The sequence below is a fragment of the Astyanax mexicanus genome, unplaced genomic scaffold (genome assembly GCF_023375975.1).
Source record: "Astyanax mexicanus isolate ESR-SI-001 unplaced genomic scaffold, AstMex3_surface scaffold_31, whole genome shotgun sequence".
Classification (NCBI taxonomy): domain Eukaryota; kingdom Metazoa; phylum Chordata; class Actinopteri; order Characiformes; family Acestrorhamphidae; genus Astyanax; species Astyanax mexicanus.
The window spans coordinates 1,168,679-1,179,338 of NW_026040041.1; the positions used below are offsets into that span (position 1 = coordinate 1,168,679).

The 10,660-nt window shown below is 37.6% G+C and overlaps 1 protein-coding gene across 1 annotated transcript in view; it reads left to right on the top strand.

Moving 5' to 3' along the window:
- Nucleotides 1-7,078, top strand: part of LOC111196675 (semaphorin-6D-like) — a 35,572-nt gene extending 28,494 nt beyond the window's left edge. The window contains exons 15-18 of the mRNA XM_049472851.1: nucleotides 2,105-2,182; nucleotides 2,801-2,859; nucleotides 4,849-4,899; nucleotides 5,809-7,078. Coding sequence (XP_049328808.1) covers nucleotides 2,105-2,182; nucleotides 2,801-2,859; nucleotides 4,849-4,899; nucleotides 5,809-7,034 — 1,414 coding nt within the window. The 3' untranslated portion in view covers nucleotides 7,035-7,078. The remainder of the gene's footprint in view (nucleotides 1-2,104; nucleotides 2,183-2,800; nucleotides 2,860-4,848; nucleotides 4,900-5,808) is intronic.
- The last annotated feature ends 3,582 nt before the right edge of the window (nucleotides 7,079-10,660 follow it).

Here is a 10,660-nt window from a genome sequence, read left to right on the forward strand (position 1 = left end):
GATTGTGGTGACGGACAGTTCTGGTGGAAACAGGAGAGTTGAGGTGCACATTGAATTCTGTGTGATTTGATCAGCTGTGGTTTTATGTTTTTTGGATACAATCCGGGTTAGCACCCGAACATCCCTTTCAGACAGCTTCCTCTTACAGCGTCCACAGTTAATCCTGTTGGATGTGGTTGGTTCTTCTTGGTGGTGTGCTGACATTACCCTGGATACCGTGGCTCTTGATGCATCACAAAGACTTGCTGTCTTGGTCACAGATGCTCCAGCAAGACGTGCACCAACAATTTGTCCTCTTTTGAACTCTGGTATGTCTCCCATAATGTTGTGTGCATTGTAATATTTAGAGCAGAACTGTGCTCTTACCCTGCTAACTGAACCTTCACACTCTGCTCTTACTGGTGCAATGTGCAATTAATGAAGATTGAACACCAGGCTGCTCCAATTTAGCCATGAAACCTAAAATCCCGCACTAAAATGATGACAGGTGTTTCAGTTTCATTCTCCAACCCCTGTTACACAGTACTGTACTTTTACTTTCAGTACTTCACTAATACACTTTACAATTAACAACTTAAGCAATACTTGGGTACAAAGATACTTTAGTAATTTCTTTTAAAAGAGGAATCTAGTACTTTATATATCTCTGGCAGGACGCGGCTGATGTATCCTTTGTAGTCCTCGGTTTCCCACAAATTATTGCACACATACAATGCTAGATAACAAAGATTAATGGCACTACAAAAATGTATTTTTTATATTTAAAATTCCTTTTAAATATAAAAAAAACACTCAAAATTACACTAGAGTAGGGCGATTTGAATAATGATGACAGGAGACGAAGAATGAGTCGTGGCCAGTGTGCCAATATATTTATGTCTTATCATTTAGTTCTGTCCAATAATAAATAAAAGCTGTGACACATTTATAAAATGTAGCTTGAAGAGAAAGAAAATATATAAATGTAAATAATAATAATACAATTGCATATTATGTATATACACACACTCTCTCGCACACACACACACACACACACACACATATATATATATATATATATATATATATATATATATATATTTTTTTTTTTTTATTATTGTTGTTGTTGTTCTTTGAATTTTTGACAACTGCATTTAATCTGAGAACACTGGAAATATTTTATGGGGAAAAAAGTTTATAATTATTTTTGATAGATATTTTAACCACTAATACAAGTTTAGAGTTTAATGGATTAAAAATTGCAATCACAATATTCTTTGGAAAAATCGCAATTAGATATTTTGCACAAAATCGTGCAGCCCTACAATAAGGATGTGCATTGACAAGAATCTGACGATAAAATAAGTATCATGTATCACGATTCAGAGCTTATGATTCTATATATTGCAGTAAATTGCAATACTGTAAGCAAGGCAGTATTAATATTAAACATACCAATATATTAATAATAATCTCAGAGAAAAATAACCTGTTCATCCAATCAGAATAGTGGAATCTGAAGACAGATTTAGAAGGAGAATTGGTTCTAAATGAACTGAAGTGTCTGAACATCTTCTTGCTTCTATGAGTCGTTAGAATGCTCCTCCCTTATAATGATGTCACAATAAGGAAACCTGTATAGAACCAATGTGGCTTCACCCACTAGATCAGTTGAATTAGCCAGCAGACTTCGTCTGAGGGAGGGATCTGTATCTACTGTCCGAGGCCAGCAACAGCTTATGTACATAATAGTGACCCTAAACAGCTCTTAAACGGCTCGTTCTGAAAAAGACTGAAACTGGAAATCTTTATGTGAGCGTAATTTTGTGTAAATAACTTTATTAACATATTCTATTATTATTCTATTTATTAACATATTCTAACTGAAAACTGTTAAAAAGTGGTATAAAAGTTACCCTTTTATAATCAGTACTTTGTTTTAAGAGTCAACACAGTAATTGCAAAACATAATATCACAATATTTCTTTGATATATCAATATTCCTTACCCCCTTAGTTTTATTTGCAGGACCCGCCCCCTATCTGGATTGCATGTGATGTGCATGGGATGTGTTTATTTATTCCCTTTATAATTGAATATCTAACACCTTTCTCTCTCTACCCAGTCGCTGTCTCTCCTCCCGCGACCCATACTGCATCTGGCTGAAAACAGGAAGTTGTGCGGACCTGTTACCAGGATTTAAGTGAGTAATTTTACATTCTCTAAGAGAATACTCACACAGGGATGTGCTCCATGTTTCTCAGACACTAGAGGGAGCCATTGAATAGGTTTATATGGAGAATTTCAGCAAAAGTGTAGTTTATAAAACTGAAATTGCCTCAACTCAGATCTGTATCATCTTTTAGTACCGCAGACGAATTCTAAACAAGCTCTAAACTCCAGTTATAAAGCTTTAAAACTAGTTCTAACTGGTGATAAGTGCTTTTATCTCTAGTATTAAAGTGTCTCCAGCATCAGCTCAACAACCAATCAGCTTACAGTAGCAGTAATTCTGGCTCTTTCACCCAAAAAATGTTTTTTTTTTTGTTAAGAAATGGAAATATACAGGCAGATTTTCATTGCCGTTTTAGTCAAATACCTTATTGTATTTAATAAAGTTAAAGTATTATCTCAGACAGGTTAAACAGTTTATTACTCATCCGATTAAGAAATAGATCAAGATTTGATAATATTTAGTGTGAGTTTGGAACTAAAGAAAAGAGTCGTGAGCAGAAAGTGTAAAGCTTTACTCACACAGTGTCTGTGGGTTAATCTTAGATCAGTTTATTTAGATTTCTCTGTGTTTATTCTGTGTTTTTAGAGCAGGATTTGAGCAGGATATCGACGGTAAACAAACACCATCCCTGGACTCCTGTAACGGTGAGTTATTACTGTGTTTTTACACATTTATTACAAACACTTTAGGAATTATTTTATACTGTAGTTTTAGAAATTCACTTATTAATAGTAAATCTGAAGGTGTTTATAAAGAAATGTTAATCTATTAACCTACTAGTGGAAACGACTAATCTTACTGAAAGTTTAGTGATTTTACTGGTGATTTGGGGGCTGGTTATTGAAGAAAACTGGAAATTAAATAGTACTTGGAATAGGAAAAACTGGTAATTGGAGAATCTTAGAGAAATTGGGATTAGGGGTTTATGATTGAGGAGATTGGGAAATCTGGTGAGTTGAATATCTTTGGGGATTGATAGAATTGAGAACTAGAAACTGGGAAATTGGGGAGAATTTGGGAATGTTGAGAATTGTGAATTAAAGAGAACTGGGACTTGGGAAACTCTGGGATTTGGGGACTAGGTACTCTGGGAGTGGGTGCTGTGGGTTATTGGAAACTGGAGATTATCTGGATTTGAGTATTGGGTGGAACTGGGATATTAGAGGTAGTATTGATTGGGAAAAGTAGGGATTAGGAGACTTGAGACGAATTGTAGGTATGATAAAACGTTGGTCTTTGTGGAGAACTGGTGATTGATAGAATTGAGAACTAGGAACTGGTAAATTGGGGAGATTTTGGGCTTGAGAAATTCTTAAAGATCTTATTGGTTTATTTTTAAAATACAAATTTTGGGAAAATCACCAGAATGTGCTCAGTGTCCTCGTGCTATTAGCATAGCCGTCATTTAGCTGTTTTTTTATGGTTTGGCTATTTCTATGCTAAAAACTCAGTCCAGTTATTTTCACTCATGTTACTCAAGTAACGGGTGAGTTTCTAGTAACAGCAGTGAGTTTCTAGTAACAGCAGTGAGTTTCTAGTAACAGCAGTGAGTTTCTAGTAACAGCAGTGAGTTTCTAGTAACGGGTGAGTTTCTAGTAACAGCAGTGAGTTTCTAGTAACGGGTGAGTTTCTAGTAACAGCAGTGAGTTTCTAGTAACGGGTGAGTTTCTAGTAACAGCAGTGAGTTTCTAGTAACGGGTGAGTTTCTAGTAACAGCAGTGAGTTTCTAGTAACGGGTGAGTTTCTAGTAACAGCAGTGAGTTTCTAGTAACAGGGGTGAGTTTCTAGTAACAGCAGTGAGTTTCTAGTAACGGGTGAGTTTCTAATAACAGCAGTGAGTTTCTAGTAACGGGTGAGTTTCTAGTAACAGGAGTGAGTTTCTAGTAACAGGGGTGAGTTTCTACTAACAGGAGTGAGTTTCTAGTAACAGGGGTGAGTTTCTAGTGACAGGGGTGAGTTTCTAGTAACAGGAGTGAGTTTCTAGTAACAGGAGTGAGTTTCTAGTAACAGGGGTGAGTTTCTAGTAACAGGAGTGAGTTTCTAGTGACAGGGGTGAGTTTCTAGTGACAGGGGTGAGTTTCTAGTAACAGGAGTGAGTTTCTAGTAACAGGAGTGAGTTTCTAGTGACAGGGGTGAGTTTCTAGTAACAGGAGTGAGTTTCTAGTAACAGGAGTGAGTTTCTAGTAACAGGAATGAGGTCCAGTAACAGGAGTGAATATTTTGACATAAATATCAATCATTTGAACATGTAGTCAACAATTTCTTTAAAATAAAGACTTTCTTTAGAAAATCAAAGGAATTCTTGGACTTGCTTTTAAACATGATTTTTAAATGTTACATGAGTTTTGTAAATATCTTCAGATTAGAAACCTTGTAGTTAAATATATGTGTTATTACATTCAGAGACGGAAAAAAAAATAAAAAATAAGTTTAAATTGGAAGAAATACAACAAGCAAATGGCCCCCATTCAGTGGAATGATCGGTAAACCGAATTAATTTTACCTGTAATTTTTTTTTTGTTTTTAATTGTTAATTTTATGCAGTCGTCTGAATCGCTGTTGTGCTGGTGCTCGTCTGTGCAGTCCCTCATTAACACATTCATATTTACTGTGTTTTTCTGTTTGTTTTAAAGATTTAATTTCAGAGGCAGGAAATCATAACTCAGAAACTGATTCAACACTTGGTTAGTATCATTTCCTGTTCTGAATTTAATATAAATTCTGTGATTATTGGTCACTTTGATCAAATACAGCAGTTTTGATATCTCATTAGAATTAATGTAAAAAATGTGATTTATAACTTGAATTATATAAATTTAACCAATTTTACAGTGGAGAATCAGGATCTATCCATTCATCCATTGGTCCATCTACAGTGGTGTGAAAAAGTATTTGCCCCTTATTGCTTTTGCATTTTTGTACTTAAATACGTAATTTTTTCAGATTATTCCGGTGATTGTTTAGGAAAGTTTGTGTTCTGTTACGTGTGGATTAAAACCTCAAGCTCAGGAGTACTTGGGTTCTGCAGCAGGACAGGTCCTCTGTGATTTTAGTCCCGTCCGGACGCACATCTCTGAGTTTCGTCTCCTCGCCTTTAATACAATTGATATTTGTCCACTGCCGCGCGCCGTAGTTACACTTTGGGCGGGCAACAGTTTCCATGGAGATCCACGTTAAAAAAACACAACAGCGAGTGGAAATGGAGGAGCTACTGAACTCCACGATGAGGTCATGTGACCGAGAAAAAAAATCCTAAAAACTCACTGATTCTCCTGTTTTACAATTGCAGTCCGGATGCAGGAGTTTTATTACTAAAGAGTAGAAGAGTGAAATATTTTATACAGACGACAAAAAGCAAAAGCAAAAGAAATCTGTAGGGGGCAAATACTTTTTTACGACACTGTACATCTGTATATATGTATATATATATTGTATAATTCGTTTTTTTTTTTTGTTTAATAAGTTCACATCCCCAATACTGTGTGTGATTTTCTGCTGTTTAGCTTTGTGCATATTTTAAATGTGTGTCTCTGGTTGGTTCTTGCTCAGGTGTTATTATTATTAACCCCGCCCCTGTCTCCGCCCCTCTTCAGGTGTGTCGAACATGTCGGGTGTCTCGGCATCTGAGAGCTCAGGTGTTCACTACACGCTGCTGATGGCGTGTGTGCTGGTGGCGTTTGTTTGCGGCGCGTTTCTCTCGGCACTGATGGTTTCCTGTTACTGCGGCCAGACGGCGGCGTCGGACCCGCAGACCAAACTCAGCCTGGCCAAACTCAGCGACCTGCTGGAGCCGCGAGCCCCCGGAGCCTCCCAGCAGATCTACTGCTCCTTCCTGTCCAAACCCTCGCAACAGGAAGTGCCCGGCTCCACCGCGGCGCCCCCTAGAGGAGACCAGGACACGCAGCAACGGTCCACCGTGCCTACGCCCGAGACTACCCCACAACTAACCAACAACAAACACCATCAAAACCAGACCTGCAGCAACAACGTTCCAACCCAGCAGGTCTTCCCTTTCACTCAGAACATCAGTGATACCCAATCAGGAGCTGAACTGTCTCTTTCCAACAACCAATCAGCTTCCCCGTTCATGTCCCTGTCACGTTCGATCCATTTCCAGTCTCCAGTCGATTGGCAAAATCAAGGTACAATGGCGGTTGCAGATATGGACAAGTATCTCCAACACTTGCATCAGGAGATTACCAGCTGCAAATCCACGGAAGGAGACGGAATAGCCGCTGTGTCCTCAGTGTCCCCAACGCTACCAGAAGCTACCGTCCCCACGTGCTGTTCGGTCCCTTCTTTTTACAGTTCTTACGGTTCATCATCAACAATTCTTCCGCAAGACCACGAACCTCCGGTAAAGTCTGAACCATTACAACCGGTGGAACCTGTAGAACCAGTAGAATCAGCGCGTCCGGAGAGCCTCGGACGGCGTCCCTCTCAGCGGCTAAAGCTAATAAAACTTGGCACCGGCTGTGCTGCCGTGTCCCGCCAGCACAGCTACAACCAGCGGAGGGCGCTGCAGCACAGGCTGGTGCACATCAGCCCCGACAGGAACGCCGCCAGTACCAAAGCAGACCAGCTGGGCCACGGTAACGGGACTGATGCCACGGACTGCAGACTGCTGCTTCCCGGCGGTTCGTGTCTCACGCGGCAACACAGCTACAGCGAGCAGCCGCACACGCAACTGCACACGCAGCGCGCCGCCATCATACGCCGAACAGCTTCCCTCAAACCACACTCACCCCAGACCAGCCCACCCAGAGTGTTCCCGCCCCCTACCGTCCCCACGGGAACACGCGACACCACCGACTACTGACTCTACTAATGATATATATATATATATACAGCTCTGTAAAAAATAAGAGATTTTTAACTTTATAAATGAAGAGTTTCTTTGATTTTACCAAATTGAAAACCTCTGGAATATAATCAAGAGGAAGATGGATGATCACAAACCATCAAACCACCAAACTGAACTGCTTGAATTTTTACACCAGGAGTAAAGCAGCATAAAGTTATCCAAAAGCAGTGTGTAAGACTGGTGGAGGAGAACATGATGCCAAGATGCATGAAAACTAAAACTGTGATTAAAAACCAGGGTTATTCCACCAAATATTGATTCTGAAAGCTCTGCATCGTTTTTGTTATTTCAGCCATTTCTTATTTTCTAGAAAAAAAATAAAGAGAGCACTTCAATTTCTGAATCAGTTTCTCTGATTTTGCTATTTATAGGTTTATGTTTGAGTAAAATGAACATTGTTGTTTTATACTATAAACTACAGACAACATTTCTCCCAAATTCCAAATAAAAATATTCTCATTTAGAGCATTTATTTACAGAAAATGAGAAATATCTGAAATAACAAAAAAGATGCAGAGCTTTCAGACCTCAAATAATGCAAAGAAAACAAGTTCATATTCATAAAGTTTTAAGAGTTCAGAAATAATCAATAATTGGTGGAATAATCTCTGCATCATGTTCTCCTCCACCAGTCTTACACACTGCTTTTGGATAACTTTATGCTGCTTTACTCCTGGTGCAAAAATTCAAGCAGTTCAGTTTGGTGGTTTGATGGTTTGTGATCATCCATCTTCCTCTTGATTATATTCCAGAGATTTTTAATTTGGTAAAATCAAAGAAACTCATCTTAGGTAGAAGTCTCTTATTTTTTTCAGAGCTGTAAATATGGTACTAACTGTCTGCATTGCTTACATACACACGCAAATACAATATTCTGATTTTTTTTTCTTCTTTTTTATTTTTAATCAATTTTAAGGACCAAAAGCATAGTGATCTGACTCTTTTAAACTTAATTACGCTGTAATGACTGTTAAATAACTGTAATATATAAAGAGTGAAATATAAAAAGTACCTTATTTTATTTTATTTTATTTACGGATAAAGCTATATCTGTGCATTGTGGACACTTTGTGTTTTCTGAAAGCAAAAAACACTGATTAACCCTTTAAACTTTAAAACATACGTAAAATATACAGTATTTAGATCTTCTCAGGACTTAAAAACTGACATTTATCATTTTCTCATGATTTAAATGTGTTTATCTGTCTGTCTATCATTCAGTTCACTGTTATTGATTGATCGGTATATTTATTGATTGGTTTATAAATAAATAAAAATGTAAAAAATGTAATTTATAAGCCTCCAAACAGAGAAAAAAGAGAGATTAATGTGTTTAGCCGTGATCATAAATCAGTTGAGATTAAAGACCTGCAGAGAACAGCTATGCTGAGGTCATGTGATGAACTATGCACTGTACAGTATTTTACTGATTTTAATGTTTATAAAACACTTGTTTTACATCGTAAAGGGCTGATATTTGTATATATTTGTAGTTTGTCCCAGTGACTGAATTAGAGAGTGGGAATTCACTGTGTTAGCATTAGCATTAGCATTAGCATTAGTGTGACAGAGTGTGTGGTTCACGGTGTGTTCGTGGGTTAAAATTAGAGAATTACTGAATTTTCATCAACCGTCGACTGAAAAGAGCATTTATATTGAACAATGATGGACTAATCTATTCTAGGTCATACTGTGTGATTAGTTCGTGTCTCTTTTGGAATTGTAAAATATCCACTGTCCATTGTTCAATAAATATTTTTAATTTCAGTTCATTTCATTGTACTTCTTTGTAGTTCATTTGATTGTGGCTATTCTATTAAAAGCAAGATAAAACTAAGTTTAGGTTGTTTAATTTAAACAATAATGAAAAACAAATACAAACTATGCTTCATTTTGTTTGGCTTCAGTTTAGTTTTTGTCCAAAAATGTACATTTTAGTTTTACCTTCTAGTTAAAATTGTTGTCTGTGACCCTTATGACCCCTATTTGCACTTTAAGGCATGGAATTGTGGCTGCCCCCCCCCAAACCCACTGTTGAGTCTGCCAGTGGTGCTGGTGTTGTGCTGAATTCAGCACCCCGCCAGGAAAAGCACCCTCTCTCGTGAACGTGCACCCATGTCTTCTTGGCTTTAACTATTTTTTAGAAAATGGAAATACCCAAGATGCTGTTCTAATCTACACTGACTCTTAAGAAATAAAGAAAAACAAACTTCACCTCCAGTCTATCCTGGTGGGGGTGCTGAATTCAGTACCATAGTAGTGCCGAAATCTGCACTCCCGCCATGCAAAGCACCCTCTCTCATCTTCTTGATAAAAGCTAAAATAATCTTACTTACAAATACACTTAGAAATACTTACTTAGAAATACGCTCCTGAGAAGGGGTGCTTTTCCTGGCAGGGGTGCAGAATTTGGCACAACATCGGATCCCCAGCTCTGATACTGTATGTCAGCTAACAAATGTTAGAGCTAAGATTCTCTACCCGAGCCCGACCCAGGCCGGGCTCAAGAAAATAGTCTGTGATGTAGGCGTCTGTTTTTAATAATCACAATAATCGTGATAATCACAATATAGCAAAGTAACAAATCAAACTTTATTAATATTATTAATATAGGCTATATGCTTAAAATAAAATAAAAAACTGTTTGTTCAGAAAGTGTTTTATATTCTTAGACAGTGTTAATTATTTTAGAATAGACGGAAAGATCTGTTCTTGAATAATAGGTCTATGCTTCTTGAGTGTTGCAATGTAAATTAACATCATTCTGAACAGATTTCGCTCATTTAAACAGCCCTAAAAATGTATTTAAAAAGCTCAGTTTTAACACTCTACTTACTAAAATAATGTGGGGTTTAAATCAGGCTCGGGTACCGACCAGCATCACAATGGGAGTAGTCAGTAAAGAGAGTAAAGTAGGACGTATCAAACGTTACAGGTGTGTAATTCGTTATTACATGATGAAAGAATCACTCGTACAATCAAGGGGTACACTGGTTTATTGCATGCTACATCCAGTTTTTATATTATGTAAATATCTCCATCCTTGGGGTGGAGATGCACAATTAACACAGTTTACAAAACTTTAATACACTGTGATGAACATGATTTCAACATGCAATAAATGTGATTTTTATATATAAGTGATTATTAGCTGTGGTTATAGAACAGTGTTTCTCAAACTTTTCCATTTAATCCATTTAAAGACCAACTTTTATCCCCCTTCCCAAAAAAATAATCTTACAAAATTAACTAAGTTTAACTTTGTTGAAATGCCATAAAAACCATGTGTGAGACAGTTCCTGAGTCAGCACCCTCACTTAAGAGGGGGATGTGCCCTGTTTAAGGGATCTATAGTGCACCGGTCGATTACGCACCACACAGCTGGACTTAGGCCGTATCTGTGTGTCTTTGGTATTGTGATGGCACAAAAAAATATGCCGTGCGAAACTTGAAACGCAAAGCAAAAGGCATTTACTGATTGTCTTAATTAATTGCGTGTGTGTTTTGAGTGTAAAATGAAAAAAAAAAAAACAATCAGTGTGCCAGTTGTCATTCCCTTTAAGAGGCAGGTGAGCTGACTT